Raw genomic sequence first — 17505 nt, 5'->3', positions numbered from 1 at the left:
ACACATAAGATATACTTGTAGACTGCAGGTTGACTGGAGCCAGTCTAATAAATGACGGCAGCAAGTACCCGTAAGCAAGCAACACCAAAACTTTGATGTTTCATTGACAATATTGAACATTACACACAGCGCTCAAAAATCTATAAAAATATTTTATGACTTTGGTAAGCTACAAAGCCGCACCGCTTGATGGAACACGGAACATTATGGCTACCATCGTCCGACGTACTGTGCTTTGACATACAAGTATTATTTTGGTGTGTGTATAAGGACCCCAAAATGGCACCTATTAGGAGACATATTATCTGGCGTTTTGTTTCGACCTAATATGCAAAACCAACTTTTCTTATTTATTGGTTCCTGCTGATGTGTATTTGGGATCTGCATAAGTCCCGCCATTGTAGTCCACACGTGGTCAATAAGGTCCTTGTTTTTCCTCTATCCTCTTGTTGTGGGGCATTCACCCACTGCTGTAGCCATTTCTAATATAAAGTAGCCTATGTCAGTAGATTCGCTATGGAAGCCCTAAAAACTGCCAGTACAACAAATATTCACACAGAGAAGATGCTGTTGAAGTGGAGCCACATAAATAAGACCGCCCACAAAGCTGTTCATCCTGAAGAGACGGCCAGAAAGCGACTTAAAAATGGTCTGTAAAACACAATCTATGCGACATTTTCACCAAAGAACTAGTGTTTTAAATGTAAAAAAAAAAGTCATAATAGGACACCTTTAGTGGGTCTTATTATTCGGTGCGCCTTTTGCATGAAAATAGGCCTGAATAGACCCACTCATCTGCAGTGCGCCTTATAATCCGGTGTGACCTATAGTCTGAAAAACACGGTACATAATGTTTATGAAGTTTATTTTTGACCGTGATGCCACGATGACTTCAAGATACATACGTAAACAGTGTACACTTTCAAAAGATAAAGTGTTTTAAATATAGATACAATTCATTATAAGGCCCCTTTAAAGGAGTCAAAGGGTTTGTATGCGTTTTAAAAGATGATTCAACCTAATTCACGCAGTAATTGCTTTTTTTTTTGCATGTAAACGTAGTAATTGTAATGGTGCTCAATGCACCTAGAGCTACATTCTTGTATTTTTAGTTCTTATTTTTGACCACTTTAAATGTTTGCTGTCAGAAATTCTCATCTGCACTGAAGTCTATTTTTTTTCACGCTTAATCCAGACCATCGAGATTCTGCTGTTGCTGAACTAAAAGTGTTTCATAATGAAATCTGTGAGACGTTATATACAGGAGCTTTGTAAGAAATAATTACATTCAGGTTTGCAGAGGTGAAAAGTGTTTTGAATAAATTAGCATATTGCTTTTTCATCTTCTTTCAAGTATTGTGTTGGTTTAAAGATAATTAAACAGAAGCATTTGATTACATATGACGGTTTTATTAAAGTAGTGAAGACTCACTAAATGTATGTTTGATCACGTCAGTACCTAAAGGTCAAAGTGCACGCCTCACCTGGGCTTCGTTGTCTTTCAGCAGACGTTTGGTCCGCGCTCCGCCCGGATCGTCGGTGACGTTGAGGATGACCACGCTCTTCCTCTCCCAGCCAATGAAAGAGCCGTCCGTCATTCCCTCCACCATGTCCAGGAAGTCCTCGTAACCATGGTGACGCGTGGTGACCACCGAGAAGACGGTCCAGTCGTACTCCTCCAGAACCTCGAAGATGACCTCCAGCTGCAGCGAGGTGGAGCAGGTGAACTGCAGGTAGATGGAGCCGCTCTCCTGGTGGCGGGAGGGGGGCACTTTAAGATGCTAAGCGTGCACATTTGTGTTACTGTGGCATTAGCAAGCTTTTTACCTGCGGCTCTCTTCCCAGACTGGCCCCTCCCCCTACCGCCACCACGGGAACGCCAGTCTGGGCCGAGACAAACTCCAGCATTGGGGCCAGGGGAGCGCGGTTGGGGGGTGGCGGCCTCTCCTCCTCAAACACTAAACCCTGGAGGTGACAACAACCTTGCTGTCAGTGGCAAACTAAGAGAACGTTCTAGAATCCAAACCGCATAGAAAGCTGTGTTCTGTGGCGAGTGTGCGCGTGGTGACCTGGCGCTGGTGTTCCAGCTGTGTAAATTGACGCTAAGTGACGCTGACAGCTCTGCTGTCACCGGGGAGCGCTTGATATGCAAATGAGCTACACAGACAACATGCAAATGAGATCTGAGTCGGAAGATTTAATAACAAACACCTTTGTGGCGACGTCTCACTGTCACTGGAGAATCAGAAACGCTCAGAGAAATGTAGAATAGGCGTGCTAAAGTCCTTCAGTCACAATTACAATGGCATCACTGTGTGTGTGTGTGCGTGCGTGTGTGTGTGCGTGATGGTCATGTGATGTGCATCGATACCTGCAGCGGCGTGGTGGCCAGCAGCTCACACAACTGCAACAGGAGGCTTCCTGGGCTGCTTTCGTTCACCGTCAGGTAGATGACGTTAGCTTGGCCCGACGGCGTCATCACCAGCTCCCCGACCAGCGCCGCTAGCGAGGAGGATGAGGAGAACGCCGCCATGGCCACCGCTCCAGCCAACGAGGCTGTATCCATCACTCCCCTTTCGCCGCCGCCACCGCCACCTCCTGGGCCGTTTCCGAGACCGGGCCCCTGCCCCGGCCCCGACTCACCGGCCCCCGCGCCTCCCACCGCGGCCGTCTCCGGGAGCAGGGAGGAGCCAGAGTGGACCACGGCGATGTTGACGCCACCCGAGTCCCTCTCTCTCTCCCGGGGCCGGAGCAGCAGGGGGGGCGAGGGGCGGACAGGCCCCGTGCAGGCCAGGACAGCCAACAGCAGTGAGAGGTGAGAGGCGGGCCTTGGGGCCACCATGGGGTAAAGGCGGGGCCAGTGGTCGCTGTCGGATCGGGTTTAGCAGGTGAGGCCAGGCAGGGATTAGGAGGGAGGGTCGTGACCGCTGGTGGGGGAAGGAGAGGGGAGGGGCCCGGGTGTCGCTGCGTTTCACCTGATGAGGCGAGGAGACCCTGCAAGGAGACATGGAGGAGATCCGATTAGAAACAACACACACTTGTATCATATCAAAATGAACACCATGGCCACACTCTCTCATGTGACCCATCTGGAAACATCCAACATCTGGACAGAAACATGTCAAATAACATTCAACATCAGGGCACAAACATGTGCAAGAACATCCGACATCTGGACATAAAACATGTGAAAGAATATCCAACATTTGGACAGAAACATGTAGAACAGCATCCGACATCTGCACATAATAATGTGGAACAACATCTGGAGAGACACATGTGGAAGAACATCCAACATCTGGAGAGACACATGTGGAAGAACATCCAACACCTGAACAGACACATTAAGAACAATCAACATCTGGAAAGAAACATGTAAAAGAACATCCTACATCTGGAAATGTGGAAGAACATCCAACATCTTGATATGTGGAAATATATATATATATATAACATCTGGATATATAAAAGAACAGCCAACATCTGGACAGACACATGGAAAAACATCCAACATCAGGACAGAAACATGTGCGTGCACATCCAAGAAACATGTGAAAGTAAATCCAACATTTGGACAGAAAGATGTAGAACAACATCCAACATCTGCACATAATAATGTGGAACAACATCCAACACCTGAACAGACACATTAAGAACAATCAACATCTAGAAAGAAACATTTAAAAGAACATCCTACATCTGGAAATGTGGAAGAACATCCAAAATCTTGATATGTGGAAATATATATGTAACATCTGGATGTATGAAAAAACCTCCAACATCTGGACCGACATGTGGAAGAACATCCAACATCAGGACACAAACATGTGGAAGAACAGCCAACATTTGGACAGAAAGATGTAGAACAACATCCAACATCTGCACATAATAATGTGGAAGAACATACAACACCTGAACAGACACATGAAGAACAACCAACATCTGGAAAGAAATATGCGGGAAAAACATCCAATATCTGGAAATAAATATTTGAAAAATTGCCTGACATCTGGAAAGAAACATGTAAAAGAACATCCTACATCTGGAAATGTGAAAGAACATCCAACATGTTGATATGTGGAAAATTATCTAAAATCTGGACATTTGAAAGAACATCCAACATCTGGACAGACATGTGGAAGAACATCCAACATCTGAACATGTGAAATAACATCCAACATCTGGACAGAAACATGTGGGAGAACATCCAACATCTGGACAAACATGGAAGAACATCAGACAGCTGGACAGAAACATGTAAAAGAACGTCCAACATCTGGAAAGAAACATTGGACATGTGGACATGAGGACGAACATGCAACATTTAGACAGACACAGGTGGAACAACATTTGGAAAAAAACATGCGAAAAAAGACCCAACATTTGGACAGAAACGTGGAAGAAAATCCGACATCTAGACAGAAACGTGTCGAAAAGCATCCACAACATCTGTACATGTGGAAGAACATCCAACATCTGGACATGTGGAAGAACATCCAACATCTGGACAGACATGTGGAAGAAGATCTAACATCAGGACAGAAACATGTGTAAGCCTATTCAACATCTGGACAGAAACGTGCAACAACATCCAACATCGGGACAGACACGTGGAAGAAGATCTAACATCAGGACAGAAACATGTGTAAGCCTATTCAACATCTGGACAGAAACGTGCAACAACATCCAACATCGGGACAGACACGTGGAAAAACATCCAACATTTGGACAGAGACATGTGAAAGAACATTCAACATCTGGAAATGTGGAAGAGCATCCAACATCTGGACAAAAACATGTGAAAAAAACACCCAATATCTTGAAAGAAACATTGAAGAACATCCAACATGTGGACATGAGGAAGAACATCCAACATCTGGACAGAAAAATCTGGAAGACCATCTTACATGTGGACAAAAACGTGGAATAACAGTCAACATCTGCACATATGGAATAACATCCAACAACGGAACAGAAACATGTGGAAGAACATCAACATATGGACATAAACATGTAAAAGAATATTCAACATTTGGACAGAAACATGTAGAACAACATCCAACATCTGCACATAATAATGTGGAACAACATCCAACATCTGGAGCGACACATGTGGAAGAACATCCAACACCTAAACAGACACATGAAGAACAACCAACATCTGGAAAGAAATATGTGGGGAAAACATCCAACATCTATAAAGAAACATATGTAAAAATGCCTGATATCTGGAAATAATAGTTTAAAAGAACATCCAACATCTGGACATTCATGTGGAAGAACATCCATCATCAGGACAAAAACATGTGGAACAACATCCAACATCAGGACAGAAACATGTGGAAGAACAGTCAACATCTGGACAGACACATGGAAAAACATCCAACATCAGAATATGTGAAATAACATCCATCATATGGATAGAAACATGTGGGAGAACATCCAACAACTAGACAGAAACATTGGACATGTGGACATGAGGACGAACATCCAACATTTAGACAGACACGTGTGGAACAACATTTGGAAAGAAACATGCGGAAAAAGACCCAACATTTGGACAGAAATGGAAGAAAATCCAACATATAGACAGAAACATGTCGAAAAGCATCCAACATCTGTACATGTGGAAGAACATCTGGACATGTGGAATAACATCCAACATATGGACAGACATGTGGAATAACATCCAACATCTGGACAGACATGTGGAAGAAAATCCAACATCTATACAGCAACATGTCGAAAAGCATTCAACATCTGCACATGTGGAAGAACATCCGATATATGGACAGACATGTGGAAGAACATCCAACATCTGGACAGACATGTGGAAGAAGATCTAACATCAGGACAGAAATATGTGTAAGCCTATTCAACATCTGGACAGAAACGTGCAAGAACATCCGACATCTGGACAGACACGTGGAAAAACATCCATCATTTGGACAGAAACATGTGAAAGGACCTTCAACCTCTGGAAATGTATAAGAACATCCAACATCTGGACAGAAACATGCGTAAAAACGCCCAACATCAGCAAATAAACATTGAAGAACATCCACCGTGTGGACATGAGAAAGAACGTCCAACATCTGTATAGAAACATCTGGAAGAACATCTGACATCTGGACAGAAACATGTAGAACAACATCCAACATCTGCACATAATAATGTAGAAGAACATCCAACACCTAAACAGACACATGAAGAACAACCTACATCTGGAAAGAAATATGCGAGGAAAACATCCAACATCTGGAAAGAAACATTTGGAAAAATGCCTGACATCTAGAAAGAAACGTGTAAAAGAACATCCTACATCTGGAAATGTGGAGGAACATCCATAATATTGATATGTGGAAATACATCCAACATCTGGACAGACATGTGAAACAACATCCAACATCAGGACAGAAACATGTGGAAGAACAGCCAACATCTGGACAGAAACATGTGGAGGAACATCCAACATCTGAACATGTGAAATAACATCAAACATATAGATAGATAGATAGATAGATAGATAGATAGATAGATAGATAGATAGATAGATAGATAGATAGATAGATAGATAGATAGATAGATAGATAGATAGATAGATGGAAGAACATCCAACAGCTGGACAGAAACATTGAACATGTGGACATGAGGATGAACATCCAACATTTAGACAGACACATGTGGAACAACATTTGGAAAGAAACATGCGGAAAAAGACCCAACCTTTGGACAAAAACGTGGAAGAAAATCCAACATCTAGACAGAAACATGTCGAAAACCATCCAACATCTGTACATGTGGAATAACATCCAACATCTGGGCAGATATGTGGAAGAAAACCATCCAACATCTGTACATGTGGAATAACATCCAACATCTGGGCAGATATGTGGAAGAAGATCTAACATCAAGACAGACATGTGGAAGAAGATCTAACATCAGGACAGACATGTGGAAGAAGATCTAACATCAGGACAGACATGTGGAAGAAGATCTAACATCAGGACAGACATGTGGAAGAAGATCTAAAATCAGGACAGACATGTGGAAGAAGATCTAACATCAGGACAGACATGTGGAAGAAGATCTAACATCAGGACAGACATGTGGAAGAAGATCTAACATCAGGACAGGCATGTGGAAGAAGGTCTAACATCAGGACAGAAACATGTAGAATCCTATTCAACATCTGGACAGAAAGGTGCAAAAACATCCGACATCTGGACAGACACGTGGAAAAACATCCAACATTTGGACAGAAACATGCAGAAAAACGCCCAACATCTGGAGAGAAACATTGAAGAACATCCAACATGTGAACATGAGGAAGAAGTATCCAACATCTGGACAGAAAGATTCAATTCAAACAACTTCATTAATCCCTCAAGGGGCAATTAATTTGGAGCAGCAGGTTGTCGTGGTTCGCCAAGCCTACACATGGCCCACAATAAATAGTCAATAATGTATTTATAAACAGTACAACAATACAACACTCTTAAACATGTAAAAGTTGAAGAATCTGAGTGCAGAGGGGACGAATGATCTGGAAAAGTGATTCGTTTTCCACATAGGACGGGCATCACGTCGCCCTGAAGGCAATAAAGAGAATGTCTTCTTTCTGGTGTATTTGAAATAGGGACAGATATAGAAACATAGATATCTGAAACAGTCATCAAATGTATGCATCATAGTGTTTGTAGCCAAGGCTAATTTACAACATTTGTCCCCAACAACAACAGCAACAACAACCACACAGATCTAACATCATTAAAATAAGAAAATAAAAAGAATGAGGCAAAGAGGAGTCGATAATAACGATAATAGTAATAATACAGACAAAGTGCAAACTAGATAAGAACCAATTAGTAAAAAATAGTAAAAACTAAACATGGGAACACGATTGTTGCTCAACTAGCCACAATTGTGTTTGTTTTTTGAAAGTGACAAGTGCAGGTATACTTTTCAAAGTGTCAGGTAGAGAGTTCCATAGTTGTGTTCCTTTTATTGAAAAGGCAGTCTGGGCAAAATATGTTCTACGGAATGGAACACAACAGTTGCCTTTTGACGTTGCTCGGGTGGTAGATTTGGTACCACTTTGCAGTCTTATAATTGCCTTGTAGAGCAATTGGGGAGCAGAGTTATCTAAGCATTTAAAAAACAGTTTGACTGTGTGTAACAAAATGAAATTGGTAAAACTTAAAATATTGTAGTTGGTTAGAATTTGGCAATGATGATATCAAGGACATGGCTCAGGGAGGAGAAAATGCTTTTGGAGGATTTGCTGGTTGCCGAATAAGTTTATGTCTCTTAGTTTTACTCCGGTAATCTTAGAGCAAGACTTAACAATACTAGTCAGGCTGTTTTGGTCTTTAACTGAGAGACAGTGAAACCAACAAATAAAAGAAAATAAAACAATCAACTCTCAGTTAGGGTTGTACGGTATACAGGTATTAGTATAGTACCGCGATACTAATGAATCATATTTGTCGTGTCATGCAGACGAGCATGTTCGCGCCGAGCATGTTCGCGGCAGTGCACAATCACGGAGTACTTACAAGCAGACACAGTGTGTAGACGGAAAACTGACAAATTTTGGCTTAACTAAAGATAAAGGTGAAGTTATAACACTGAAACACCCTCAGGAAGAGGTGCTTTAAGACTTGGCTAGCAAGCTAGCGGCTAATGTCTATCCGCAGTGTTGTAACTAGGGTTGCAAAATTCCGGGAATATTCAAAGTTGGAAACTTTCCATGGGAATTAACGGGAATATATTGGAATTAATGGGAAATTAATGGGAATAAACATTGAATGCAACATGCTAGATCTTGCAGCATGATTATTAGCTAAAACGACCTGATTTAATGCAAATTCAGTAGAATTTAAACCCTGCACGGTGCATTCCTCCATCACATGTGCAGTGCATTCTTCCATCACATGCACAGATAATTCCCAGCATGCTACACACTACAGCAGGGCTATTGAGGCCACACTAGTATTTGAGCCCAAGGACTTCATCCAGTCAGGTAAGTTTTGTTGATATTAATGGGGTAAATATATTTGATGTTTGGTATTTAAGTTTAATAGAGGTGTAATTGCTTGTTACTATATGACTGTTGACTACTCCAGCAGACTTCCACTCAAGCTAGCTAGCTGTTCCTGTACTTGTTAAATTATTTTGGGGCCAATATCTCTAGCTAGCTAGGTTTGTGTACCACCAGTCTCATAATGAACCAAAAATATTTCTCAGTTAGCCATGATGCTAATTTTCTCTATGTTAAATCCCATTCATTTATGCTAACAACGTTAGTGATCCGAATTTACCTTTTTTGTGTTCTGTAAAGTTCAACTAACAAATACTAAATCAAAACGTGTAGTTTCCTCTGCCTTCTGTTCTGCTAGCCATTCTGTTGTCATACAAGAATGTAGGTTATAGTTTGATTTAGCATGCTGATTGAGTGTTCATTTATTCATCTAGCCTATTTCTATTAATTTGTCCATCAGTAAAATATGTTTAAAGACTACTCCAATTGTTTAGCTGACTGTTTATATATGTGTGAGGCATTGCATTAATGTTTTACAAGAATAAATAAATACAAACAGAATAATGCCACGTACACCATCTGATGTGTGGAGACATTTCACCCCGACCAATGTAGGCGGAAAGGCTGTGTACATTTGCAAATACTGCGCAAAGAGCTACGTCAAAAATGCCACAAACATGCAGCAGCATATAGACAAGTGCCCAATAATGTATAATTATTGTAATTCCCCATTAATTCCCATATATTCCCATGAATTCCCATGGACGTTGTCCAACTTTCAATAATCAAAAAATGGTCCATATTTCCAAACTTCCCGAGCTTAACTTCTCGTGGTAAATTTCTAGAAAGTTTCCAGAAATTTACCGGACACTTTCCACCCCTTTGTAACCCTAGTTGTAACTACTTCTAAATCACTAATCCTTGTCTCCATGGAGACAAATATGGTACATTTATTTCAAACATCATACCTGTAGAGCGAGTGATACCTATTCATGCTTTACTACATACTGCAACACATCGGTGTCACAATATTGATTGTGTTTAATATGATCTATAGTCGGCAAAGTCAAGACAGGCTTTCACTATGTCCAACCATTAACCATCAAGACTTTCTTAACTTTCAACACACTACACATAAGTGAAAGAAGCGCATACTTAGTCAACAGCCATACATGTCACACTCAGGGTGGCTGTATGAACAATGCCAACACTGTCATAAACTTGTGCCAAATAGTGAAACCACACTAAACAACAATGACAAACACTTTTTGGAAGAATATTTGCACAACAACATAACATAAACACTACAGAACAAATTCCCAGAATTCCCTACAGCACCAACTCTTCCGGGACGCTACAATATAAACAAACGCCATTGGTGGATCTACACCTAACATCCACTGTAATGATACCAAGTGCAGGAGCGTATCTAGTCGATACTACTATGATTAAACAAGACAATCCTGGGCACTCGTTCTGAAAGAATCAAAAAACGGTTAAAAGAGAAGTAAGCAGATAAGAACAAAGAGGTGAAAAGAGCATAAAAGCAGACATAAGGAAATGGATGGAGAACATCGCTAGTGAAGCTGAAGATGCTGCAAGAAAACAACATATGAAGACATTATATGAACGCACAAAAATACTGTGCAACGAAAGGCCCTGATGCAATAAAGTCGAGATGGACAGAACATTTTAAGGAGGTCTTGAATAGAGAAGAACCAGCAAACCCAATCACTCAAGAGGACAAATGTGAATTCAACGACAGAATTGAAGATATCACAATAACCGAACCAACACCACGGGAAGTCAAAAAGGCAATAAAAAGGCTACAGAACGGAAAAGCACCAGGGATAGAAAACATCACAGCTGAATTGTTAAAAGCGGATATAGATTTCTCAACAAAGAAAGTAAACCAACTGTTGGGGAAAATATGGAAACATGAGAAGATTCCAACTAACTGGAAGAAAGGGCTCATCATCAAACTAGCAAAGAAAGGGAATCTCAAAGAATGCAAGAACACGAGAGGCATGATAGTTGGAAGAGTCATTGTAGATCGCATAAGAAAAGGAATCGACTGCAGCCTTAGAAAGGAGCAAGCAGGGTACAGAACGAGCAGAGGAAAAACAAAGCAAGTCTTCATACTGCGAAACATAATTGAACAGGTTAACAAGTGGCAAGCAACACTATTCATAAACTTCGTAGATTTCGAAAACGCTTTCGTCTCCGTCCATCACAAAAGCCTGTGGATGATTATGAAGAAATAAGGAATTCCAGAGAAGATTGTGAGAATGGTGAAAACATTTTACAAAGACTTCAAGTGTGCAGTAGAATACCAAGGAGAAACATGCGAGTAGTTCAGCATTAAAACCGGTGTCAAACAAGTATGTAATATGTCCGGATTCCTGTTCTTGATCGTGATGCATTGGATAATGCAAAGAACAGTTAAAGAGGGAGAGAATGGAACTCGCTAGAAGCTAACATCAAAACTCGACGACCTGGACTTTGCAGATGAGGCAGCATTACTGTCCTCCACAAAACAGTACATGCAGAGTAAAACAACATGGATGGACGAAGAAGGATCAATACAGAAAAGACTAAAACAATGAGGATCAATGCCAGAAACCAGGAAAACATCCAAATCAATGGACAAGATGTCGAAGAGGTAGACCAGTTCACCTACTTGGGAGCCACAGTTTGTAAAGAGGGAGGCGGCATAAAGGACCTGAAAAATAGACTGTTGAAAGCGAGAGGCGCATTCATCAGACTTGGAAAGACCTGGAGCTCCAACAGCATCAGAAGAAGAACAAAACTAAAACTGTACAAGACACTAGTGGTACCAGTATTGCTATACAGGTGTGAAACCTGGAAAATGAACAGAGGAGATAACAGGGCGGTTGACGTATTCCATAACAAATGCCTACAAAGAATACTCAGAATCTGCTGGCAAGATCACATCAGCACTGAAGAACTGCTGGAAAGAGCGAATATGAAGCCACTCAGTGAGGATGTAAAGCTACGAAGATGGAAGAGGATAGGACACATACTTTCGCTGATGTGTTGGACTTTCACAATATTATGTCAGACCCACTCGACATCCATTGCTTTCGGTCTCCCCTAGAGGAGGGGGGGGGGGGGGGGGGTACCCACATATGCGGTCCTCTCCAAGGTTTCTCATAGTCATTCACATTGACGTCCCACTGGGGTGAGTTTTCCTTGCCCGTATGTGGGCTCTGTACCGAGGATGTCGTTGTGGCTTGTACAGCCCTTTGAGACACTTGTGATTTAGGGCTATATAAATAAACATTGATTGATTGATTGATACTACGGCAGGACCACAACAACAATTGCAGCATAGCCGTGACCTGGGTACCAGAGGGGGAAAGAAGAAAGGGAAAACCAAAGACCACCTGGATGCGTACCGTTGAGAAAGAAAGTAAAGAGGGAGGATGGAACTCATGGTCAGAGGCGAGGACTGCAGCAGCCGATCGTGAGAAATGGAGAAGCTCTGTGAGGGCCTTATGTGCCACGAGGCGCGAAAAGGATAGGTAACAGGTAACAGGTTTAATGTACGCTAAGATTTTTTGTTAAAATAAAGCCAATAATTATATTTTTTGTGGTCCCCTTTATTTAGAAAAGTACCGAAAAGTACCGAAATACATTTTGGTAACAGTACCAAAATATTGGTATCGGGACAACACTACTCTCAATAAGTGTTTGATAAAAACGACAGAGTATAACAGGCCTGACCGAAACATGTTGAAGAACATCCAGCCTCTGGACAGAAACATGGAATAACATCCAACATCTGGAAAGAAACATGTTGAAAAATCAATCAATCAATCAATCAAAGATTATTTATACAGCCCTAAATCCAGAGTGTCTCAAAGGGCTGCATAAGCCACAACAACATCCTCGGCTCAGAACATCCAACATATTGATGAATGTTTCCAGACCATCTCTTTGGGTCAAAGTGTGTTGTGTTCGAGTAATAAGTAAACAGCAGTCACATTAAGTGTGTGTGCGTGTGTGTTGACTTTGGTCGGCCTTGAACACACGCACAATGCCAAGCTGGCCGCTGGCTGTTAAGTGGTAGCAGCTGGTTTTTCTGGCGTCATATTTTTGGTTGAAATGAGGAGAACGTTGTTGTGGATGCTTCTTATTTTAAATGACCCACTTTCTTCTCTCCGTGTTGTCATATCTGCTCACAGGATTATCTGCTCGCTCGTGACTGAACATGCGGCGCTACTTTTGTGTGTCGACTGTCGAGGATAATTGAAACCGTTTTCACGCTCTTGGCGAGGCTGATTATCATGTCTTCAAAACGACGTGACGGGCCCGTGACAAATATTCAGCATCATGTGACGCTGGCTGAAATCCCATTTCAACACTGGTATTTTAATCAGCAGTATTCTACCAACACAAGGACACGTAGTATCTTTATTTATTCTGAACAAAAATATAAACGCAACACTTTAGTTCTTTTCTCCCATTTTTCATTAGTTGAACTCAAATATGTAAAACTTTTACCATACTCACAAAATACCTAGTCCTCTCAAATATTGTTCACAAATCTGTCTAAATCTGTGTTAGTGAGCATTTCGTCTGAGTCAAGATAACCCATCCCACCTCACAGGTGTGACATATCAAGATGCTGATTAAACAGCATGATTATTGCACAGGTGTGCCTTAGGCTGCCCACAATAAAAGACCACTCTGAAATGTGCAGTTTTGCTTTATTGGGAACTGGGGGGGTCAAAAAAGCAATCAGTATCTGGTGTGACCACCATTTGCCTAATGCAGTGCAACACATCTCCTTGGCATAGAGTTGCTCAGGTTGTTGATTGTGGTCTGTGGAATGTTGGTCCACTCCTCTTCAATGGCTATGCGAAGTTGCTGGGTATTGGCAGGGACCGGAACACGCTGTCGTATACGCCGATCCACAGCATCCCTAACATGCTCAATAGGTGACATGTCTGGTGAGTATGCTGGTCATGCAATAATTTTGATGTTTTCAGCTTCCGGGATTGTCATGCTGCAACATGAGGTGATGGTCTTGGGTGAATGGCACAACAATGGGCCTCAGGATCTTGTCACGGTATCTCTGTGCATTCAAAATGCCATCAATAAAATGCATTTGCATTCGTTGTCCATAACATACGCCTGCACATACCATAACAATAACACCACCCACACCATGAGCCACTCGATTCACAACGTTGAAATCAGCAAACCGCTCTCCCACACGACGCCACACACGCCGTCTGCTATCTGCCCTGAACAGTGAAAACCGGGATTCATCCGTGAAGACGACACCTCTCCAATGTGCCAGACGCCATCAAATGTGAGCATTTGACCACTCAAGTCGGTTACGAAGACAAACTGCTGTCAGGTCGAGACCCCGATGAGGACGACGAGCATGCCGATGAGCTTCCCTGAGACGGTTTCTCACAGATTGAGCAGAAATTATTTGGATATGCAAATCAATTGTTGCAGCAGCTGTCCGGGTGGCTGAAACTAACGATTCATTTGATAATCGATTAATCTGTCGAGTATTACTTCGATTAATCGATTAATAATCGGATAAAAGAGACAAACTACATTTCTATCCTATCCAGTATTTTATTGAAAAAAAACAGCATACTGGCACCATACTTATTTTGATTATTGTTTCTCAGCTGTTTGTAAATGTTGCAGTTTATAAATAAAGGTTTATTAAAAAAAATAAAATTTAAAAAAAATTAAAATAAAAATAAAATAAAAAACTGCGCATGCGCATAGCATAGATCCAATGAATCAATGACTAAATTAATCGGCAACTATTTTAATAATCGGTTTTAATCGATTTAATCGATTAGTTGTTGCAGCCCTAATTTGAAGCATTGACTACATGCAAGCGAAAAAAAGTAATACGTCTATTTCTAATTGTTGTACAATCAACATAAAACTATTTTTATACTCTAGTCCAGTGATTTTCTAACTGTGGTACGCGTACCACTAGCTCTATCTAGTGGTAAACCAAAGAATCACTTGATTAAAGTGCAGCCTTTTATTTTTCTATATTCAAACACAGTGTTACACAGTTCAAACTGCGTGTAATATTGCAGTGGCCAAAATATTATTTGTTAAATAAAACTTCTGTGTTGCCTTTAATGAATGCTTAGGCCTACTACACTGCTTTATTCTAATGTTGGTAATTATGGTGGTACTTGGAGCGCCAAGTGTTTTCTAAGGTTGTACTTAAGAAAATAAAATGTTGAGAATTTGAGAACCACCCGTATGTGTCTCAGTTATTAAAAATATTTAACATTTAGTTTTAACAATAACACCCATAGATGCCTCACAGGCAGCATGCTGCCCACATTGACTTGGAGTGTAACTACGCCACCGAGCAGCATGCTAGCCCATAAGCGGAGCACGTGAGCACGTGAGAACGTGATTGCGTAACAAAGGAGGGGAGTTTGCTAATGAAGCACCGTGATCCGTGAAGATGAAGCAGCACGTCCCCCGTGTATTCATTACATCTAATTACGACTTCCATGTCACTTTTTTTTTGTGCTACTGACTGAACTCTAATGCCGCAGCTCGCCGCCGTGCTCCCCACTGAGAGGTGGGTTGGAGGATTAGCACTGCACTGCATTTCACAGACACGTGCGAAATAATTTTCCAGAAAAATAAATTTGATTTTACCACATTTGTGTGTCCTAAAGAGCCAAAAGACATCCCTCCCTTTATGGGACACTTCATTATGTACACCGTCTAATGCGATCCGATACAAACATGCTGTCTTCACAAAGCAATGCTCATTTTTTAAAGCTATTCATTTAACAATTATGTACTGTGTCATACTGAGAGACGTTCCTAATATTTTGAGGCAGACTATGCCGGAACATCATGTATTAAAAAGCATTAAAGGATTGTGGGACTGCCTCTTTGGCCATCTTTACTTACTGCTGCACAATCATGTGCATGTGAGGCGTTTAAGGAGCGCCTGTATATCTCAGCCACAAAAATGACTCCCGACAAAGATTTAAAAAAAATTCTCGCAAATGTGATTTCCTTTCAGTCGTTCTCGTTAAATCTTTGTGGTGCTCAGCATCTTCGCAGTGTACACACACTCCTCCTCTTCCTGTGGGCCATCACAATTCATTACAGGCCCAGCTGATTCATGGCTCCGTACCACATCATCAGCCCGCACTGAGGCAGGCCCATAAATCTGCTGCACCCTAACATGCGCACACACACAACGAAAAAAATGTGCTGCATGCCTGCATCAGCATATCAAAGAAAGCAAATACGTGGGCGCTGCATGTGGCACACACACACACTTACACACACTTACACCCACACAGCACCATCACTTGGACCATGCTGAGGACCATTATTAGAGCCTGCTGAGCTTGTGTGCCAGCATGAATGAGAGCCTACGCTAATGTTCACAATAGAATAACGTGCTACTGTATAGCGAAGAGCGACACCAGTCCCTTTTTTCTGGACGATGAAATATGGGCCCGAGTGAGAGATCATTGATGAAGCTCGGTTTATTCATGTTTCAGCATCAATGGCGCTCGCCTTCACCGGCATCCCTCAATACTCAGCACGAATATCGTCGCAGAAAAAGAACACTGTTGCGTGAACAATGCTCTGGTGTGTGCGTGTGTGTGTGTTTTGTTTAATTGCTGTGCAAGACAAGAGGCCACTTAGCTTTGACAGTGATGGAAACAACAATCGATGACCAAACACGCACACTTTTATAAATTAACTTCCCTCTTACATCATGTACAGTTATTCACGTGTGAAAGCACACACACGCACACAAACACACATGCACATAGACTTAGACTTAGACTTAGACAAACTTTAATGATCCACAAGGGAAATTGTTCAACACAGTAGCTCAGCTACAATGATGGAAAGGACAATGCAGGTATAAATAGACTAATATAGCTATAAAAAATCTAACATATATACGAATATATACATATGTGTACAGAGTAATTTATATACAGATATATTATATTATGTCTATAACACATATACAATATAAACCAATGACCATGTACAATATTACAGTATATACAGTCTATATGACAGCAGCAGCATAAAATGGAGAGTAGGTCCAGCAGGAAATAGAAAATAGACATTATAAACAAAGAGAAGTAGCTAACATGTCAGGTGTCAGGTAATAGGCAGATGTCATCTATTGCTGTATGGCGAGTGATTATACAGCTGGATGGAGTGTGGAATGAAGGAGTTCTTGAATCACACAGTGCGGGAAGGAAGTTGAAGGAGCCTGTTGGAGTATGAACTCCGCTGTCCCTTAATTGTCAGGTGGAGTGGGTGGGAAGGATTGTCCATGATGGCCAGCAGTTTGTCCAGTGACCTCCTGTCCCTCACTGACACAAACGCCTCCAATTGCGTGCCAATAGTTTGGCCGGCTTTCCGGATCAGATTATCAATCCGGT

The 17505-nt window shown here is 41.6% G+C and overlaps 1 protein-coding gene across 2 annotated transcripts in view; it reads right to left on the bottom strand.

Annotated features, from left to right (window-relative positions):
• The window catches only part of grin2da (glutamate receptor, ionotropic, N-methyl D-aspartate 2D, a), a 416525-nt gene that overhangs the window by 195489 nt on the left and 203531 nt on the right, over nucleotides 1-17505 (bottom strand). For both annotated transcript variants that reach the window (XM_062056652.1, XM_062056653.1), the window contains 3 exons: nucleotides 2372-2994; nucleotides 1828-1965; nucleotides 1485-1751 (listed from right to left, as the gene is read on the bottom strand). In XM_062056652.1, coding sequence (XP_061912636.1) covers nucleotides 1485-1751; nucleotides 1828-1965; nucleotides 2372-2842 — 876 coding nt within the window. In that variant the 5' untranslated portion in view covers nucleotides 2843-2994. The remainder of the gene's footprint in view (nucleotides 1-1484; nucleotides 1752-1827; nucleotides 1966-2371; nucleotides 2995-17505) is intronic.

Source organism: Entelurus aequoreus, linkage group LG08 (assembly GCF_033978785.1).
Source record: "Entelurus aequoreus isolate RoL-2023_Sb linkage group LG08, RoL_Eaeq_v1.1, whole genome shotgun sequence".
Classification (NCBI taxonomy): domain Eukaryota; kingdom Metazoa; phylum Chordata; class Actinopteri; order Syngnathiformes; family Syngnathidae; genus Entelurus; species Entelurus aequoreus.
The sequence above is the reverse complement of the archived record's forward strand: the minus strand, read 5'-3'. Positions and strand labels throughout refer to the sequence as shown.